The sequence below is a fragment of the Ceratotherium simum genome, chromosome 9, assembly GCF_057802395.1.
Source record: "Ceratotherium simum simum isolate JZ-2026a chromosome 9, ASM5780239v1, whole genome shotgun sequence".
Lineage (NCBI taxonomy): Eukaryota > Metazoa > Chordata > Mammalia > Perissodactyla > Rhinocerotidae > Ceratotherium > Ceratotherium simum.
This window is the reverse complement of record NC_141908.1, coordinates 73,949,848-73,971,759: the sequence shown is the minus strand read 5'-3', so window position 1 is coordinate 73,971,759 and position 21,912 is coordinate 73,949,848. Positions and strand designations below refer to the sequence as shown.

The 21,912-nt window shown below is 40.5% G+C and overlaps 1 protein-coding gene across 1 annotated transcript in view; it reads left to right on the top strand.

The window, feature by feature from the left end:
- RFTN2 (raftlin family member 2) overlaps positions 1-21,275 on the top strand; it is a 69,147-nt gene extending 47,872 nt beyond the window's left edge. Inside the window, exons 8-9 of the mRNA XM_087435547.1 lie at positions 9,753-9,831; positions 19,743-21,275. Coding sequence (XP_087291673.1) covers positions 9,753-9,831; positions 19,743-20,015 — 352 coding nt within the window. The 3' untranslated portion in view covers positions 20,016-21,275. The remainder of the gene's footprint in view (positions 1-9,752; positions 9,832-19,742) is intronic.
- Positions 21,276-21,912: the final 637 nt, after the last annotated feature.

The following is a 21,912-nucleotide window of genomic DNA, read 5'->3' as shown; positions in this document are numbered from 1 at the left end:
TTTGCAACAACCTGGATGGACCTGGAGGGTATTATATTAAGTGAAATAAGCCAGAGAGAAAAAGACAAACAGCACATGATTTCACTCATATGTGGAATATAAACCAACACACAGACAGAGAGAACTGTATGGTGGTTACCAGGGGTAAGAGGGGTAGAGGGTGGGCACAAGGGATGAAGGGAGGCATTTATATGGTGACTGACAAACAATAATGTACAACCAAAATTTCACAATGTTATAAACTATTAAGACATCAATACAAAAAATTTGAAAAAAAAAAAAACCTCCCAAAAAATAAAAATCCAGGACCAGACAGCTTTCCTGGTGAATTCTACCAAACATTCAAAGAAGACTTAATACCTATCCTTCTCAAACTTTTCCAAAATAGTGAAGAGGAAAGGAAGCATCCTAACTCATTCTACAAGGCCAACATTACCCTGATACCAAAACCAGACAAGGAAAACACAAAAAAAGAAAATTACAGGCCAATATCACTGATGAACGTGGATGCAAAAATCCTCCACAGAATACTAGCAGATCGAATACAACAATACATTAAAAAGATCATACACCATGATCAAGTCAGATTTATTCCAGGGATGAAGGGATGGTTCAATATCTGCTAATCAATCAATGTGATACAACACATTAACAAAATGAAGAATAAAAATCACATGACCATCTCAATAGGTGCAGAGAAAACATTTGACAAGATACACCATCCATTTATGATAAAAACTCTGAATAAAATGGTTACAGAAGGAAACTACCTCAACATAATGAAGACCGTATATGACAAACCCACAGCTGATATCATTCTCAATGGAGAAAAACTGAAAGCTATCCCTTTAAGAACAGGAACCAGAGAAGGATGCCCACTTTTGCCACTCTTATTTAACATAGTATTGGCAGTCCTAGCCAAAGCAATCAGGCAAGAAAAAGAAATAAAAGGATCCAAATTGCAAAGGAAAAAGTTAAACTGTCACTATTTGCAGATGACATGATTTTATATACAGAAAACCCTAAAGAATTCACCAAAAAACTTTTAGAAATAATAAATGAATACAGTAAAGTTGCAGGATACAAAATCAATATACAAAAGTCAGTTGTGTTTTTATACACTAACAATGAAGCAACAGAAAGAGAAATTAAGAATACAATCCCACTTACAATTGCAACAAAAAGAATAAAAGACCTAGGAATAAATTTAACCAAAGAGGTGAAAGACCTGTACCCTGAAAACTATAAAACATTGTTGAAAGAAATTGAAGAAGACTCAAAGAAATGGAAAGATATTCTAAGCTCTTGGATTGGAAGAATTAACACAGTTAAAATGTCCATACTTCCTAAAGTAATCTATAGATTCAATGCAATCCCTATCAAAGTTCCAACAACATTTTTCACAGAATCCTAAAATTTATATGGAACAAAAGACCCCAAATAGCCAAAGGAATCCTGAGAAAAAAGAACAAAGCTGAAGGTATCATACTCCCTGAGTTCAAAATATACTACAAAGCTATAGTAATCAAAACAGCATGGTATTGGCACAAAAACAGACACACAGATCAAAGGAATAGAATCAAGAGCCCAGGGCCGGCCCCGTGGCTTAGCAGTTAAGTGCTTGCGCTCCGCTGCTGGCAGCCCGGGTTCGGATCCCGGGCGCGCAGTGACGCACCGCTTCTCTGTCCATGCTGAGGCCGCGTCCCACATACAGCAACTAGAAGGATGTGAAGCTATGACATGCAACTATCTACTGGGGCTTTGGGGGCGGGGGAAAATAAATAAATAAATTAAATTGTTAAAAAAAAAAGATAGCATTAAAAAAAAAAAAAAAAAAAGAGCCGAGAAATAAACCCACACATCTATGGATAGCTAATTTTCAAGGGAGCCAAAAACATACAATGGAGAAAGGAAAGCCTCTTCAATAGTGGTGTTGGGGGAAAACTGGACAGCCACATGCAAAAAAATGAAAATAGACCATTATCTTACACCATACACAAAAATTAACTCAAAATGGATTAAAGACTTCAATGTAAAACCTGAAACCATGAAATTTCTGGAAGAAAACATAGGCAGTACGCTCTTTGACATCAGTCTTAGCAGCTCATTTTCAAACACCATGTCTGACCAGGCAAGAGAAACAAAAGAAAAAATAAACAAATGGGACTACATCAAATTAAAAAGCTTCTGCATAGTGAAGGAAACTATCAACAAAATGAAAAGACAACCTAACAATTGGGAGAAGATATTTGCAAACCATATATCTGATAAGGGGTTAATATCTAAAATATATAAAGAACCCATGCATCTCAACAACAAATAAACAAACAGCCCCATTAAAAAAGGGGCAAAAGATCTGAAGAGACATTTTTCCAAAGAAGATATACAGATGGCCAACAGGCACATGAAATGATATTCAACATCACTAATTATTAGGGAAATGCAAATCAAAACTACAATGCGATATCACCTCATGCCCTTCAAAATGGCTATAATTAACAAGACAAGAAATAACAGGTGTTGGAGAGGATGTGGAGAGAAGGGAACTCTCATACACTGTTGGTGGGAATGCAAACCGGTGTAGCCACTATGGAAAACAGTATGGAGATTCCTCAAAAAATTAAGAATAGAACTACCATGCAATCCTGCTATTCCACTGCTGGATATTTATCCAGAGAACATGAAAACAGGAATGTGTAAAGATACATGCACCCCTATGTTCATTGTAGCGTTATTCACAATAGTCAAGACTTGGAAACAACCTCAGTGCCCATCAAGGGATGAATAGATAAAGAAGATGTGGTATGTATACACAATGGAATACTGCTTAGTTCTAAAAAAAGATGAAATCTTGCCATTTGTGACAACATGGACAGACCTTGAGGGTATTATGCTAAGCGAAATAAGTAAGAGAGAGATCAAATAATCTCATTCATAAATAGAAGAAAAAAACAAAAACAACAAACAAACACATAGATACAGAGATTAGATTGGTGGTTACCAGAGGGGAAGGGGGAGGGACGAGGGTGAAAGGGGTGACTGGGCACATGTGTATGGTGAGGGATGGTAATTATTCTTTGGGTGGTGAACATGATGTAGTCTATCAAGGGAAAGTAAGTAAGGCAAATGAATGAATTCCTCAAGACCTCTCCTAATTTAAAACCCAAAAAATTCAAGACTGATTTTACCAAAACAGTAAATGTGAAAGGGGAGGGCATTTTTATCATGTGTAAACCTACAACCATTCTCCTACATATCACCATTACATACATTCTTAAAACAATTTTTGTTAAATAAAAGTGCATAAAACACAAATGTGCATAGTTATAAACACTTGTGTAATTACCATTGGAGAAGAAATAGAGTATTGCTGGCACCTTAGAAGCACCCAATGTGTTTCCCCTTCCCACCCACGCCCTTCACCCAGAGGTGATGTTATCCTTCCTTTTAGGAGCATCACTTCCTTACTGTGCCTAATAGTTTTACCACTCAGGTATGCATCCCTAAAAAATGCAGTTTAGTTTCGCCTGCTTTTGAATTTTATAAAAATGGAATTGTATATATGTATTCTTTTTTTTTTTTTTTTGAGGAAGATCAGCCCTGAGCTAACATCCATGCCAATCCTCCTCTTTTTGCTGAGGAAGACTGGCCCTGAGCGAACATCTATTGCCAATCTTCCTCCTTTTTCTCCCCAAAAGCCCCAGTAGAGAGTTGTATGTCATAGTTGCACATCCTTTTAGTTGCTGTATGTGGGACGCCACCACAGCATGGCCTGACAAGCGGTGCGTGGGTATGCATGCCCCATCCCAACCCAGGCCGCCAGTAGCGGAGCGCGCACACTCAACCGCCAAGCCATGGGGCCAGCCCCCTATATGTATTCTTTTACATGTTGTTTCTTTCACTTAACATTGTTACAAGATTTATGCACAGTGTTTTGTGTAGCAGTTTATCTCCTGTGGGTGGTTGGGTTGCCTCCAGGTGTCGGCCATGACAGGCAGTGCTGTTCCGAACGTGATCAGGGATCCAAGGCACGGGCATGAGCTTCTCAAGGGTGTAGACCTAGGAGTGGAACTGCTGGGTCAGAGGGCATTTCTTTACTTTATTAGATAAATGCCAAACTCTTTCCAAGTAGACTGTTGCAATTTACACTCCCAACAGCAGAATGTAAGAGTGCCCATTGCTCCAACGAAAAATATTGTCAGACTTTTTAATTCTGCCATTCTGGTAAGTGTGTGTATAGTATGATCTCGGTGTGGTTTTTTTTTTTTTTTATTTTTTTTTTTTTTAATGGAATTTCCACATTTCATTTATATTTATTTATTTTTTCCCCCAAAGCCCCAGTAGATAGTTGTATGTCATAGCTGCACATCCTTCTAGTTGCTGTATGTGGGATGCGGCCTCAGCATGGCCGGAGAAGCGGTTCCTCGGTGCATGCCCGGGATCCGAACCCGGGCCGCCAGCAGCAGAGCGCGCGCACTTAACCGCTAAGCCACGGGGCCGGCCCTCGGTGTGGTTTTAATTTGTGTTACATAATTACTACTGAAATTGAGCACATTTTCATATGTTTATTGGCCATTTGGATTTCTCCTTTGTAAAGTACTTGTTTAAATCTTTTGCCCACATTTAAAATTGTATTTATCAGAGTTTTTTATATGTACTGGATATGAATCCTTTATTTGGTACATGTGTTGCAATTATCTTCCCCAATTCTGTGGCTTGTCTTTTTACTCTCTTTATGATGTCTTTTGATTAACAGAAGTTTGTAATTTTAAAATAGGCAAATATATCAATCTTTACCCTTTTTGGTGTATTGTTTAAGAAATCTTTCCCTTTACTGAAGCAACTGCGGGAGGGGAAGAGTGAATTATTTTTAAATTTGGGTATAACATGGGACATTTTCATATTTCAAAACAACATAAAATTCTCTAAGCTGTCGTTATTCTAGGCTGGTGTGCCTGGAGAATAAATTTTGTGAGGAGAAGAAGGAGCAGTTAAAGCGTAAAAGATTCACACTAAATGTCAGTGAACTTCATGGACGTGAAGAGACCTAGGAAGCCTGTTCTCTCTCCTGCAAGCCTTTGCTCACTTGTCATGATTTTTTTTTAAGCACGTTTCTCTGGCGTCAGTATATTATCACAGAAACCAAATGACCACTTATTCATAAAGTCTTTGATTCTTCAAATATTTACTGAGCACCATTTATAAAGGGGACTTTCTGCTAATTAGCATGGAAGATGCAGAGATGAGGAGACTAGCTCCACAGGGAGCTCGGACCTGGTAGGAGAGGAATGTGTGTGCCAGCGACTGTATGTCCTGCTAAAGAGAATAAGCTCCATACGAGGGGTCATGGGAGCCCTGAAAAGAGGGTGCTGCTCTTCAGTCGAGGGATTATTGAAGGCTTTCTGAAGGAGGTCACAGTGAAATGAATCTCAAAAGATGGGCAGGCTGGGAAGAGGCAGAGCTGGTGGTGTGGGCATTCCAGGTGGGAGAATGCCACAAGCAGGAATTCAGAGACTAGCCGTGAGCAACAGGGTAGAGCGGACGATTCCCACAGGACGAGCAAACATGATCTTGGTTTTTATATTTTAAAGAATGTAGGAAGACTCTCTCCCACCTGCTCATAACTGTTAAGTACTCCAGCTCTGTTTCAAAGATCTTTGAAACTGTTAGCAAATATTGGACCAAGCAGAAGTTCGTGTTATCCTCGTAACTTCCTACAAAAATAATTTAAAAATTTAAATATCACTAAAGATATTATCACACTATGATAAAACTTCTTTTTAGTTTTGTTTTTGTTGTTCTGTTTTTATAGGTAGTGTTATTCACTCTTGTGAAAAACTGAAGTTGGTGAGGGCAGGAGTTTAAGGCCTAGCTTTCAATGATTCATCCTTTTTTTTTTTTTCTTTTTACTGAGGAAGATTCGCCCTGAGCTAACGTCTGTGCCAATCTTCCTCTGTTTTTTAGTATGTAGGCTGCCAGCACAGCACGACTGCTAACAGAGCAGTGTAGGTCCATGCCCGGGAACCGAACCTGGGCCGCCGAAGTGAAGCGTGCTGAACTTAACCACTGGACCATGGGGGCTGCCCTCAAAGATTCATCTTTTATGTGGTACTTAAACGCCCCAAGTCATGAACTTGCTCACCTCTTTCCTTCCTTTTGCCATACTAACACCAGGACCTGTACGGTCTGTTTAAATTGTCTAATTGGCCCCGGAAAAATGAACATTTGTTTTTATTTTCTTCATTATTCTCCACTACAACCCCATGAACCAGAAATGCTAAATTTGGGAGATGCTACATAAAAATCTGGACTTTTGCAAAGTAGTCTACACTTATCCATTCATTATAAACATTTCCAGTCAGAATGGAATTAATCTAGGCCAGCCCTCTCCGTCGTCAGAACTACACTGAGTTCATTCTCCACCTGCTGTGGAGATAGTGTGGTGTTGAGGAAAGGCGGGGATCTAGGGGTGACCCAAGGCAGAACTCTTAAAAACTCTGGGTCTCAATTTCCTTATCCATAAAATGGGGAAAATCATCTCTTCTCTGCCCAAAGGACGAGCATGAGAAACAAATGTGCTATTTCCCTGTCCCTTGTGCTACCCGTGCCCTCTGCAGACCACGGCCCCAGGGCTCATCTGAAGGCCTAGTGGCTGTTCTCACATCTTCCTTGCAGACTGCTCCCTGGACCTGCTCATACTGCAGCTTAGATTCGTGACCAACACAGGCTGTGCCAGAACTTTTTCAGAACTTATGTGTAAATCAAGCATTTTTCAAAAGCTGTGTTCATTTTCTATTACGTCTAAGTGTGACTGCCCATTAATAATAGTCTGAAAGAGAATCCAAAGATTCTTAAATCCCTCTCAGGAAGACACAATGTCACTCAGTTAACTAACAGCACTTTCTGGCGGGAAATTTCTGTAGGGAACAGGGGATGCAGGTCCCGTGCTCCGAGAGCGTCCAGGGCATCTGAAGCACTCTCTGGTCCCAGACGACTGCACCAGTCACAGCCTTTCAGAAGCCTGTGCTACATGGCAAATGTTCTATCCCAGCTCAGTAGCAGAATCACCTCAGGAGCCGCGGGGACGAGGGGGGCCTCGCCTGCCCTGCCAGCAGTGCTCCCCCTATACGGCTTCAGACCTCTTTCCTTGAGTTCCACCATGATTGCATTCTCCACATCTCACAGATGTTCTGAAAAGAGCAGGACCTGTTTTAAATCAGAATGGCCCTTAGAAAACCAGGGACGTGGAGATCTCAGACATATTTCAAATTGAGGATTTGTCTATACGGACCTCCCAAGAGATGGGAAGATGCTGACTTTCCAAAGACTTACCTAGGCATCCAGAACCTGTCCTAAGCTTTTGAGAAACCATCTCCTCATTTGCTGTTTTACCCCACTGGGAAAGGTCGAGAAGCCTGCTCTAGGCCGAACATCACATCCCCGTGCGTTCAGACTTGCTCCCTCCTGTCATCGACTGGAAAGAACTCACTCCAACGTCCCCCACAATCCCCACTCTGACATTCTCATGCTTCCTGTTCAAGAAGAAGGGTTCTACACTGATCCCTCCTTCTCATCTTTGGATAGTTCTGGGCCTGGTTCCCTCATGCAATTCTCCACCTGAACCACATACCTTGAACATTACCCAGAAACTTCTTCTCTATTCTCATGTACCCTATCCCTTGACTTTTCTCTCTGGAAAATATTCTTGATTCTGAGACATTTCCCTCCCACTTAACTCCACCCCACATTTCATTAAATGAATGGAGGAAGTGGAAGGAAATCACACTTGTGCTCCTTCCAGCAGCAGGCACAGTGGAGGCTCTTTATAGGCATTGACTTATTTATCCTTCACAAAGTCTCTGATAGGACATTTTAAAGTCAGAGAATTTAAACACTTTGTTAAAGTCAACAGCTCTTAAGTGGTATCATCAGCTATTATGGTAGAGTCAGGATTTGAACTCAGGAACTTCTGGTGCCAAAGCCACTGCCTTTTCCAGTGTACTCCGTGCCTCCCAAACCCAGACCAGCCTATGCTGCACACTGCTAGCCCCTTCCCTGTGCGTACGCCTGCGTCATAACTTATGTCTCCTGATGACTCAAGTTGTTCCCAGAAGTTATAATATATTTCATAGCAAGTCTTTTCTTCTAATCAAAGACAAGGTCGGACTAAAATAAGATTAGACTATGGGCTGGCCCTGTGGCTTAGCGGTTAAGTGCGCGCACTCCGCTGCTGGCAGCCCGGGTTTGGATCCCGGGCGTGCACCGACGCACCGCTTCTCTGGCCATGCTGAGGCCGCGTCCCACGTCCGGCAACTAGAAGGATGTGAAACTATGATGTACAACTATCAACTGGGGCTTTGGGGGAAAACAAAAAAAATATTAGACTACAAGCAGTCTTTTAAAAATAAAAATAAAAAAGAAGCAGTCTCTCTTTACCACTTTGGGGGAAGATTTTCTGTTTCTCAAAATTCAACAGTGTCAGTAAGTTTGGGATTTTTAAATGGTGTGGGGTTGACATATACGCTGGGGCCAGAGTTTCAATGTTGCATTTGTTTTCCAGTAAAAGAGCTCAGCATAAAATGCAGCTAATAGTGAGGTTTTGTTTGGGTTTTTTGCATAATAAAAGTCGTAACTGAGCAACATTAGCTACAGACACTCCTCCCCATAAATCCATGGAGACTCTGTGAAAAGCATTTCAGAGAAATCCGAACCCCAAGTAGTCTTTGGCAAGGGGTAATTTGCCATGATGATAGTTAAATAAGGAGAATACTGAGTAGCTGCCTACAAAGAAGCATCTGAAAATAAAACTAGCTGTGCCTCAAGTCTCTCAATTGAAAATGTATATACAGTTTCTCAAATGTGGCAGCCCAAATTGGTCTCTTCTTTTTCATAAGGAAAATTTGACAATGCATACCAAGAAGCTTAAAGCATACCCTTTTCACCTAATAATCCCACTCCTAAGAATTTATCTCAAGGAATAAGTTATAAGAATAAGGAAGACTATACATATTTCTATAGCAGCATCTTTTATAATAAGCAGAAAACTGGAAACAACCTAATTTTCTAAAAATAAGGAACGGCTTAGTACATTTTGGTAACTTAGTTCTTTGGGATACTATGCAGCTATTAAGAATATGATCACAGTGTACGAACAAGGAAAAGGGTATTCTGTGAAAAGCACAGAGCACAGAAATGCACATGTGCAGGGGTTATAGACATGCAGAACTACACATGTTCATGAAGACTAGGAGGGAACACAAAGAGATGAAAGTTATGTTAGCACGATGAGATTACAAGTTTTTTTTTTTTTTTTTTTTTTTAAAGATTTTATTTATTTATTTTTTCCCCCCAAATCCCCAGTACATAGTTGTATGTCATAGCTGTACATTCTTCTAGTTGCTGTATGTGGGACACGGCCTCAGCGTGGCCGGAGAAGCAGTGTGTCAGTGCGCGCCCGGGATCCGAACCCGGGCCGCCAGCAGCAGAGCGCACGCACTCAACCACCAAGCCACGGGGCCGGCCCAGATTACAAGTTTTAAACGTTAAAATTTTCTTTTGTAATGACCATATTCAGTTTTTAGGGATTTTTTTTTCTTGTTTTTCCAGCTCTAACTTATATAGAATCATATTTCATAATTACTTTTGGATCAGAAGATTATTTTACAAAGGGTACATGTGAAATATTCTAGCCAAATGTAAAATATAGAGACTTACTAATTCACAAGTACTAATGTTATTGTTTTAATTTGCAGTGAAGGGAATTTGGCTACAAAGCAGGTTGTGTTCCTTCAGAGACCAGTTATGTGGAATTCAGCGGCTCAAACACCAGAAGTGAGTAAATTGATGCTTTATGAACTACATGTTATATTGAAGCATTTAACCCTTAAACTTTCATTGTAATTCTAAACGGTGAACACGGATGAGGAATGTGGCCTTGATATGGAAACAGTCTTCTGACTAATACAACAAGGGAAATGTACCAGCAACCAGGCAACAAGAGACAGTTCTGAAGGGGATCAGATTATTTTGAGCTGAAGGCAATTAAGAAACAGCAGACACAGGAGGAAATCTCTACCCCATCCATTTCTGACACAAAGCAGGGCATAAATTTCCCTTTTTAAAGGTGACATAAATTTCCATTTGTAAAGTTATCTCCCTTTCCTGTACCAGGCAGGGGAGAAGACTCTTAATCACCAGAGATGACTTTTATCACTGGAGATGGCACTGACTTGAGTCCACGTGAACAAACCTTACGAAAATAATCCTTATCTTCTATTAGTTTTCCCATATACTTACCTTCCCACAATTTACTGCCCCTAGAAGCTCAAACCCTTTTTCCTTTATCTAGTCACTTCTTCACAATTTATCGCCCTTTGTTAAAATGATATATAAGCTCCCCAGTCTAACTGCTTCTTTGGGTTTTCGCTTCTTCGCTTCTTCTTCTCTGTGAAGCCCCTATGTGCATTCAAAATAAACCTTTTCTCCTGTTAATCTGTCTTTTGTCAGTTTAATTTGCAGGCTCCAGTAACTGAATGTAAGAGGGTAGAGGAAAAGTATTTTCCCTCCTCTACAGTTAAAAGTCTTGTAAGTGAACTTGCCTAATATTGCAACAGATCTGTGCAATCTTGTCTATCTTGACCTATAACAGCACTTTTATATTGTCTCCTCAAGTTTCTATTTTTTCAGTCCTTTGCTGTAGGGGTATGCTGAGCCTCAAGTCACCTTATTCTTACTGGATACACAGCTAGAAATGTAATTTTTGAATGGAGTGATCTGGGCCTTAATAAAGCATAACTTTCAAAATAGAAAATTTGCAAATGGACTAGAAAATTATTTAAAGTGATTCTTTTTCTGTATATCAAGAAAATATTGTTTTAGAAAACTTTAAGTTTTTCTAAACTAGCAAAACTAGCAAAGCTAGACCTACAGTATACATAATACCACCATGCTAAGTTGTCTCATGTTAATTTTGGAAAGAGTCTAGCTGGCTCGCTAGGTAAGTAAGTAGAGAGTAGAAAGGTGGATAGGTAGACGCCTCCTACAGCATGAGAGCAGGGAGATCAAGTACACAGATATTAGAAAGACTGCCTTAGGGGCCAGCCTGGGGGTGCAGTGGTTAAGTTTTCATGCTCTGTTTCCGTAGCCCAGGGTTCACAGGTTTGGATCCCGGGTGCAGACCTATGCACTGTCTATCAAGCCATGCTGTGGCGGGTGTCACACATATAAAGTAGAGGAAGATGGGCACAGATGTTAGCCCAGGGCCAATCTTCCTCAGCAAAAAGAGGATTGGCAACAGATGTTAGCTTAGGGCCAATCTTCCTCACAAAAAAAAAAAAAAAAAAGGCAGCAGCAAGGGTGGATGTGTGTAGAGATTGGCCAGAAAAGGTTTTCATTCTCCTTTCTCCTTCCCCAAAGCAGCTTCTCACCATGCTATAGCTTTTTCTTTCTTTCTTTCTTTTTTTTTTTTAACATTCTGCAAGTGGCCATCATTTCTGAGGAAAGATCAACAGAATTCACAGCCTCGTGGGATTTTTGATTAACTGAGGGCCACGGAGTTGGTGTCCATGAAGATATAAGACCCAAATTCAGCTGTTTCACAGTCTCTTCCACTCAGGATTTGATATCAGTTCTCTGAGTCCCTGAAAATATTTAGGCCCTTTTTGTGTAACTTTAAATACCATCCAGTACTCTAGTGGTAGTTTTCCTTTGGGTAGTCTTTATATTTACATCCATTGTAATATAAAATTAGTGGCTCATTAAATAATAGTAAGGAAGTATATAAATAGCTTGTATCAATGAGAAGCCCAGGAATAATATATTTTATAGCTTAGACTTCTGCTTCTAAATAGATTTACTATTTCTTCCTTTGATAAATGTTTAATTTTCCTAGCAGAAAATCTCAGGATACCGAGATTATTTCAGGGAAGAACATGTAGGCAATTCAGTCTGGAGCTGAAGTGTCTAACAGCTATAACAGAAAACCAATTCGTAAATTCTTCTAGTTTTCTCTAGTGGAAACAATTTGTTATTTTGTCTCAAAAAGATAGTAGTATTATTGGGAAAGTAGACTATTGCTATCGCCATAGAGTTGATTTGGGTATCTTGTATGTGCTTTGTGAAAGTTATGTTCATAATATGCATTGAAAATTTTGTGTAGCTATAGGTCCATAATGGCACTGTTCTTTGCTTGTACTTTGAAATCAGTCATTGCTTGGGAGGAGTGGATGGAGGAATTGCTTCATTCATAAACTTTTTTAAAGTATTTTTTCAAAGGTATTTAGTTCTAAAACCAGTTGGTGGAAATCTGAGACATTACACGCGTCGCCCAGGCGTTGCCCGAGATTGTCAAGGAGTTTTCGTTACAGAGAGACATTTCATGGGCTGGTAGAAGCTGATCCAGATTTTAACCCTTGAAAAGAAGCTTCTCTCTTTCTTCTACTGAGACGAATGTTAAGATTCGTAAGACTTTCCGTACCTAATTGCACTCAACACGGAACAGGACTTTCATAGCAAAGAAAGCCCTTTCCTTCCCCTGTTGTGGGGAGAGAATTGAGAATTGCATAATGAAGAAAGTATATTGTTGGAATTTTTCTTCTGAGGTTATCAAGACCTTTACTTTTGGAATTTGTTTTATATTTCACAGATATATTTTATGCAATATTCTAGATGGCTTGAGAATTTTTTTCAACATGGAAAATATCAATTCAAAATATTTATACTCCCTCAGTTTTCTTTAAGCTATTGAAAGATAGTTTGTTTTTGTAAAACAAGAAAACTTGTAGAAAAAAATATAAGAGAAAATCTTCTTGAACTGGGGCTAGGCAAAGAGTTCTTAGACATGACACCAAAAGCATAATCCACAAAAAAATTGATAAATTGGACTTCATCAAAATGAAAAACTTTTACTCTGCAAATAACACTGAGAAAATGAAAAGATAAGCCACAGACTGGGAGAGAAAATCTTGCAAATCACATATGTGACAAAGGACTTGTATCCAGAATGTATCAAGAATTCTCAAATCTCAACAATAAGAAAACAAGCAACCCGGTTAAAAGATAGTTAAAAGACGTGGACACCTCACCAATGAGGATGTGTAGATGAGAAATAAGCAATAAAAAGACGCTTATGTCATTAGCCATTAGGGAAATGCAAATGGAAACCGTGATGAGATCCTACCACACACACACCTATTAGAACGACTGAAATAAGTGTTGAAATAGCAAGAACTGGCAAGGAGGAGCAGCCAGAACTCTCAGACACTGCTGGGGGAATGCAAAATGGCACAACCACTCTGGAATACAGTTTGGCAGCTTCTTACGAGGGTAAACATACACTTACCATATGACCCCGCAATCCCACTGTTGGATATTTACCCTAGAGAAATAAAAACTTGTGTTCACACAAAAACCTATGCATAAATGTTTGTAGCATTTCTATTCAAAATCTCCAAAACTGGAAACAATCCAAATGTCCTTAAGAGGTGAATAGATGAACGGCTATGGTACATCCATACAGTAAAACACTACTCAGAAATAAAAAGGCATGAACTACTGATACGCACAATAACTTGGATTAATCTCAAAAGTGTGCTGATTAAAAGAAGCCAGTCTCAAAATGTTACAGACTGTACTGTTCCGTTTATCTGACCTTCTCAAAAAGACAAAACCGTAGTGTGGAGAACAGATCAGTGGTCACCGGGGTTTAGGGGTTTGGGGGTGATAAAGGCAACGTTCTGTGTCCTGATCGTGGTTACATAAATCTATACCTCTGTGTTAAAAGTCATAGAATCATACACTTTTACTGTATGATAATTTAAAAATTAAATTTAAAAGATTATTTGCTTTATAAATCACAGAGACTACATTGTTTACATCTTTGCACTTCAGTGAGGACTGCCCTCAGGGATGGACTTCTTACCAAGTGCAATAAGTTGTACCCTCCCTTTGCTCTACTTGAGGTTGTGTAGCATAATAAAGCAAGGTTCTTGTTATCTTGCTCTCTCTTTTATCTATTCTTATATTTCTTTATTTGGGTGGGGGGGGGCTCCAAATGGATTCAAGGAATTGAGAGCTATGCTGAGCAGGGTAAGAGACTCTGAGCAGGACTTTACCTCCATCTATTAAATGTTCTTCTCAATTGTTCTTCCAAGATCTCCTTTCTTAATGTCTCTGTTTCTTTTGAAGACTCAGATAAAACTCATCGAATTTTTTTATTACCTAAAAGTCTCTATTTCAGTTAAATTCTTCAGCCCACTTCCTTTTGATAATTATTTAAAAGAAACAAAAGGTCATTTAAAAGGATTTAGTTTCCACCAACTCAGAGTAGGGTTTCCGCCCAGGGGTGCTCTTAGGAGTAGACAATAAACCATGACAGGGGCTTGGGGGATGCGTGTGTGCTCACGTGCCAGCACACAGACAGTGTCTGCCACGCTCAACCAGCCTCCGTGTCCCCAGCTGTAAAATAAGGACAACATTAGTACCCGCACAGGGCTGTAAGGAGGGTTCAGTCAGAAAACACGTGGAGGGCTCGGCACGGTGCCTGCTCAGATGAAGTGTCGCTTTTGTTTTCGTAAGAACGTTTTTCTCTCAATATTAGATGATTAAACACTACTAACTCTATGGAGAAACTGAAGAAAAATCTGGAAATTCCTAATGACCCTCCATTTTCTCCAGCTAAAAATTACCTTCAGCTAGTATATAGGAATGTAGCGCTTTGATGTTTTTGATGTTCAAAAAAATACACATATACATATATATATAAAGCTAACATGGCAAAATATTAATGAGTGTTGAATTAGGTCACAGGTATATGGGTGTTCATTGTACTATCCTTTAAACTTTCTGTATACTTGAAGTTTTTTGTAATTGGAAAGTTGGGGAAAATTAAACTAAAAAGTGTTAGTCAGGAACAACTTTTTTCTGTTAGCTATTAATTGGTAACTAGTTAGTTACTAAGATACTATACCAAAAAGACTCACATAGAATGATTTAAATACAACAGAAGGGTCTCTCATGAAACAGTCTAAAGATGGGCAGGCAGTCTTGGGTGGGGCAAGGATCTGCTTCATGACTGGTCAGCTCTCTGCCACCCTCAACACTTGGCCTCTGCCTCTGGACCCAGGGCTGCTGCCTCAATTGTTGCCACGTCCAGCCAGCACAAGTAGGAACGAGGAATTCCAGGCATGCTTCTGAGGCACTGACCCCCAACTCACACACATATTTCTTCTCACATCCCATTGGCCTGAACTTATTTATGTCGCCACAAGCATCTGCAGGGGAGGCTGGGAAATGTAATCTGGGCAACCATGTGCAGGTACCACAGTGAAATACCACATGCCCAGCTAAAAATTGTGAGGCGTTGGCAGGGGAGGAGTTCTGTTATTAAAAGAAAGATAGAGAGGATAGACCCTGGAAGACAAGAGTTTAATTTTAATGGTTCCAATTTTATATGTATTTTTCTTCTTTAGAGCAGTTTTACATTCAAATAATTTTCTTGTCTTTAAAATATATCTCAAAATGAATGATTTCAAGAGGTAAAGACTTCTTGGCACGTGTGCTGAATCATTTCTCTAACATAAACCAAGAAGTGAAGGAGCAGCAGCCAAAGAAATGTTCTGAGTTAGATCTTTTCCAAGGTAACTATAATAGAATCATATGAATATGAGGAAATATTGAATGTATACACTCACTTCTTTCTTTACCTTACCGTAAGGCAATTGTTTATCAAACTTTGTTCTTACTTTTTCAGTCATTTAAAGTTCATTTGAAATTATTTGAAAATCGTAAGGTCATATTTCATTCATTAGCTGTTAGCGTCCTCCACTGAAGTCCATGAGAAGTCAAATCAGTTGCCAGGGTAAACAGAGGCTGTCCAGATCCCAGAGCACATCGTAAAAATAAAGATGAAAGCACCTTGCTTTCATCATTAACAAAGTTCTTCTTGTAGGGGAATGCTGTCCACTCAAGGCAAATGGGCTTTTTCCTGGTGTGGGCAGGAGAGGAAGGGTGGCCGCTGCTGCCTTAGGGCGCAGTTCAGGCTGGGGAGCAGCCCTCTTCTGGGCCACCTGCACTTGTTTCTGTATTACCATTAGTGTCCCTTGGGGTGTCAGGGACAGATTAGCCTGTGTACATAAGGGAACTTATTGGCTCCTAGGTGGGAAGGATACTGGCATAGCCCATAACGCCAAAAAAAGAGCTACAAGAACCAAGGCCTCAGGCATTGACCCCGGAGATTCAGCATTGCCAGGATGTTCTCTCTCATCTGTTTGTTTCAGCTTCTGTGTGTGCATGTGCAGAGGGCTTCTTGCGAGATGAAGGTGGCCACCTCGTCAAAAAGAAAGAACTTCCTTATCCTAGAGTCAGTAGAGCAAGCCCAGGGAAGGACTCTGATTGGGTCCGACTGGGCCGTGTGCACACAATGCAGCAGAGAAGGTGAATGGGAAAGCTGGCTGGAAAGGTGGTCGTCCACTGCACCCTTTTCCCACCCAGCTGGAATGATTTTGACAGCCCCAAGCTGGGATGACCCAGGAACATATTCTGTGAGCAAGCGGGGGTGGTACCTCTCTGCATGTTCCGAAACCTCTGACTCTTCCAAGTGGTACTGGAGCTACACTTAGGCTCGCAGTGGCTTCCTAATCCTCCCCAAGCCTGAGACACAGGAAGAGAAATCCCGAATGTCCGCTCCATGGGTTTATTACTTTAGACACCATATTTTTCAGCCACTCTTCCACTCTGTGCATCATAACGCTGTCCAAGACAACACAATGTCTTACCATTGCTGGCACAATCCTGTTTTGTTTTCGTTTTTAAGACACTGACAGTGAAGAATGAAGACAGAATGGTAGGACACCCTAGATTCGACCAGCTTGTCCCTGAGTCTCATGTATTTGAAGCGGGTCACCCATTTTTAGTAAATGAGAATGATTCTCAAAAGTTAATAGATTTTATCAAGGGTGGCATTAGATCTGCACCCAAATCTTGGTATAATTTCCCCCAATTTTATAGTGAAAATATCAGAAAAAAGTGAGAATGTGAATAAGCCTGACAATGTAGCATGGAAAATCTCTCTTTATTGACATAAATATTTGAAATATAGTGCTAAGTGGAAAAGTGAACTGTGCGCATCTATGTGTGTGTGTGCGAACACATATATGTTTAGAGAAGAAAACACAGTAAAATACGCCAAATTTTAACAGTGGTATCTCTGCGAGCCGGGATTATGGGGTGGGTTTTGCTTTTTTCTTTGTTTTTACTAGGTTTTCTACATTGAATGTGTGTTATTTTTGTGACTGAAGGGAAATTTTATTTGGGAAACACACGGATCTTTGACCACAAATCCCCTCATATTTTTGCAGCGACTGGGTGGGTAATGCCGTGTGCAAAGAATAAGACAAGAGACTCCTGCTCTAGTTTGAGGCCAGCCACTCCCTGACCTTCGACAAATCCCGTCTTCTTTCTGGGCCCGAGTCCGACCTCTGTAGAATGAGGGGTTACAGTAGACGATCTCTAAGGACTGGGCAAGCTTCAGACTCCTACCCTCTTAAGAATGTTGCGATTTGATTTGTTGGAAAAGCTATTATTTCACAGGGAGTGAGGGTGGAGTCAGGGAGGCAATATCATTGCTGCAGATGTATTTACTGAGAGTCACACAGTAAAAAGAAAATAAAAGGGTTTGTTCTGAAATCTTTTTTTAAAGTTACCGTGTTAGGTATTTTGTCATTTTCTAATATTTGAAATTTACATTTGGTGCTGTTTACTTATTAATACTTATCTAAAATTGAAATACTATGAATATCTTATTATTTTGAATAATACCTAACTTTTATCAAGAAAATTCCCATTGAGTATGTATCGGCTGGTATACAATAAGGAATTTACTGCAAAATTTCCCTTTGGTCCTGGTGCTGGTGAGGAAGGAAAGATCCAGGCAGCCAATGCTGCCAGGCACCCCCGCCTTCACGTTTTCGTTCAGTTAACATTGAGAGGTTGTTGAAGAGTGAATGCCTTCTTTATGCCTGTGGGAAGGGGAGCCAGTAGCCAGGCTTGAGAAAGGAGCCCAGTTTTGGCAGTACCCGGCAGCCCTGCCCGCAGCTAAAACGCTTTGTCCTCTGTGACCAGTGTCCCAATGCCAGGGAGAACATGCTGTTCCCAAATCCTGTACCTGTCTAAGAGTAAATCTGTCAGGGTCTGCTGCTTGTGTTAAATTCAATACATTTGGTGAATGAGAATAAAAAGGAAAAGGATTTAAGATCTGATATTTGCACTTAACATGCAAATCATGCATATGCATCGGGGCGGATGGAAAAGGTCACCACCACCGGGCTATGTCTGACTTGGGACCATGAAGGTGGATCTTTGTTGAGGCAGGACCCACTGTAGACTTGTTCCTTTAAACTTGCCCGAGGACTCCAGTAACTCGGCCAAGAAACAGAGGGGCTGCGAACACACTCCCTTCTGTGCAGCATGCTGAGGCTGCACCTTCCTATCCAAAACTGTCATAAACGATGGTCACATTCCACCATAGCCCACAAAATCCAATTTAATAAGGCTGTTTGTTTACTTTGTATATTTGCCATGAACACCAGTAGAAAATACTTTTGTATTTTATATACTACAGTTCAACAAACCTATGGGTTAACAGACTTTTGTAAGACTCGCCTGGGCATCTGACTTCTAGGTTTTTTTCCTAAGAGTTTTATAATTTTAGCTCTTACATTTAGGAAAATGTAATCTTAGTTCCCAACTAACATATAAATGAACTTTCAGCAAATAAACTCTTTGTAAACTTGGAAATTACTGTGCTTTTTAAATTTATCTTTTAAAATTTTTATTTATCTTTATTTTTTTATTTCTCCTTGTTCATTTTTTTGTGCCTGAGAGTGTAACATCATATTCGATCTGTCACGTGTCACTGTTAAAGAAGGCCTTGAAGGGACAGCTCATCAGGAGTCTGAGCGTCCACATGTTAAGCTGCTCCAATTCTCTCCCCGAGCCTTCCTTTTATTGCCTTAGTTCTCTTATTTTGACTAAGTTTGCTTGGCAGAGGCCATGTCCTCTCTATTCTGAATTGCACCAAGGACGTCGTCAGCCCTCAGTAAATAGTTCACAGCAGAAACATCCACAGCTTATCAGACAGTCTGCGGAATGGGCTGGCCCAGGTGCTGAGCGTCCCACCGTGTCAGGCGGGAGCCGGTTATAGCAGGACCAGGAAACCAGTCTGCTTGACCCAGGACGACACTCCAGGTGTTCTTTCAATAGAAACCCGGCCAGAATTATCTGTGACTCTTCTGTGCAGCCTATTATCATGTGAAATGGCTGTTAGGTGGCCACGGAAGCATTGTTTCTGCTGTTTAGACCCCAACTAACACCAAGAAGAAAAAGGGGACCTTTAATGCATTTCTACCCTGCTTTGTTCCTCTAAGTACGCGCTCAGCTTAATGGAAGTTTTGAGATTTCTCTCTCAGAGGTGTCACTGAGGGCCCAGCCGTGTGCACACCACCCTGCCAGTGAGGACAGTGATGCGCCGGGAAGCCGCAGTGTTGTGAAACAGAGAGGGGAGCTCACGTTTGCTCCGGGGGAGAGGGAGTGAGAAGGGTGGCTCCGAGCGGTCCTTGAAGATGAGCAGGATTTTGAAGAGAAGCAGGGAAAGGACATGGCAGGCAGAGAACAGTATGTGCTAGAGCCGAGGGACAGAGAACACCCATCTTTTGACTCCTGGTTGCCAATCTCTTCTTCTGTTTCAGAGGAAAGCCAGCCGGCACATGAAAGGTGAAGACAGGAACAAAGTCACCAGCAGGAGCATTGGATTGGACACGGCCATGTCACAACCAACAGAGAGCAGAAACCCGCCCGAGGAGGGCCTCCTCGCTCCTTCTAGAGAGTGCTGGACGAAGGAGAGGAGGCCAGCGCAGTATAGCAGCTTCTCCGGGTTCAGCAGCAGCGACAGCGTCCTACGGGAACTAGATGACGGACAGTTTGACCAGGAAGACGGAGTAACTCAGGTCACCTGTATGTGAGCCAAGGAGTAAAGCAATGGAAGGCCCTGTAAAGAACTATTAAAATAATTGCCAACTGACCTTATTGTATGACTTTCTCTGCATTTATGTAATACTTTGAATTTTTCCAGACTCAGGCTTTCCTCTAATCGACGTAAACTTTGGCTCAACCTCCCAGACAAGAAAGAATAACCAACGTATTTGTAAATTTAGAATCATGTTTACACTTCTCCCAACTAAAACATCTGTTTAAACAGATGTCTCATTAGGTTATTAACCAGTAATCTACTTCAGTTTCTCATGAATGTATAAAGTAAACTTTTCTTACAAATCCTGGTAAGACTAAATATCTCAATCAGTATTTTACCTAATTAGGAAGTTCTCAGGAAGTTAGAGTCTTACTTGAGCTGAAAAATAATCTCTCTCTCCCTCTCCCTCTCCCTCTCCCTCCCTCTCCCAACCCCCCACCACACATATACATAAAGGGCTAATTAATGAAATACGTATTTCCTGAATATAACAATTAATTCAAATTTTGTCTTTAACTATGGCATGTATATACAAAGCAAGCCCCTATTTGTTAAAATATTCTTTGAAAAAAAATTCTTTTTGTATGTCTTTATTTTTAAAGGGTCACCATGTTACCAACCCTGTACTGATTCATTGAGCTTAAACTTTGTTGCTTCTAATAGCCTAGAAATAGAGTGAGTGAAGCAGCATCCCTTAAAATTCAATACGAAAAGAACCCGCAATCGCACATTTAAAAATCTTAATAGACAGAAAGAATTAACTTTCTTTTAAGTTGCAAATAGTATGAAAAGGGAAAACATCAACTTTAAATGGAAACTGAAATTTTTTATATCTGTCTAGATTTGAATTGTGCTTTTATTTTGATTGCTAAGTCATGAAGAATGTGGAAACCCAGAATGTTCCGTCCTGCGGGACCAAAAAGCTGCTTGCGGGACCAGAAAGGTGCTCGCGGCACGTGGGATGCGTGCGGTAACCTACCTGTTCCGTCTCTGCTTTTCTTGCTCTGCTAAATGGGATGCCTTTGCCTTGCCCAGCCTTTAAGGTAAAGATTAAAATTCTACAAAATAGAGGATTTTCATTTATGTATGAAAGGCTTATTTTGAAATGTGGGAACCTTCAAGTGAATTGCAGAAAACTGACTTTGCCATTGATGAATTCAGCCTATTATATATTTTTATTAGCATTGGTATTGACATTATAAGATCATTCAAATAATAAAATATCATTTGTTATTGGGCTATCATTTTATTGAACACAAATGCTCATAATGTTTCATACATACACAGTATCAGATATCTTGTGTAACAAAACTCGGCCAATCTCCATCAGTCATTGATAAGATTAACATGGAATTCCCCCACTTCTACCATGCAGAAGCATTCCCTTTATGGGTGTAAAAGAACATAAGAATATTCTGCTCTGTATTATTCTGTGGAAACAGCTATCAACAATATTTGCAGAAATGTTTTCTGTTTGGATTTTTAGATGCACCTGAGTTCCATACTCAAGAGCTGGTGAATATGGGATAGAAACCAGCATTGCTTCTGGAGCCAAGCATGCCATGAATTATGAAACACAGGGAATGTACTCAGAAAGTTCAGACAGTTGTTCCCAGTGCCATGGTTGACAAGAGGTAGAAACACTGTCAGCACACAGAGAGCATTTGAAGTATTAAAAACAGACATAGGGGCTGGCCCTGTGTCCTGGTGGTTAAGTTAGGCACACTCGGCTTGGGCAGCCCGGGTTCGCAGGTTCGGATCCCAGGCGCAGACCTACACCATTCATCAGCCATCTGTGGCAGTGACCCACACACAAAATAGAGGAAGACTGGCACAGATGTTAGCTTAGGGCAAACCTTCCTAAGCAAAAAAAAAAATAATAATAGCAG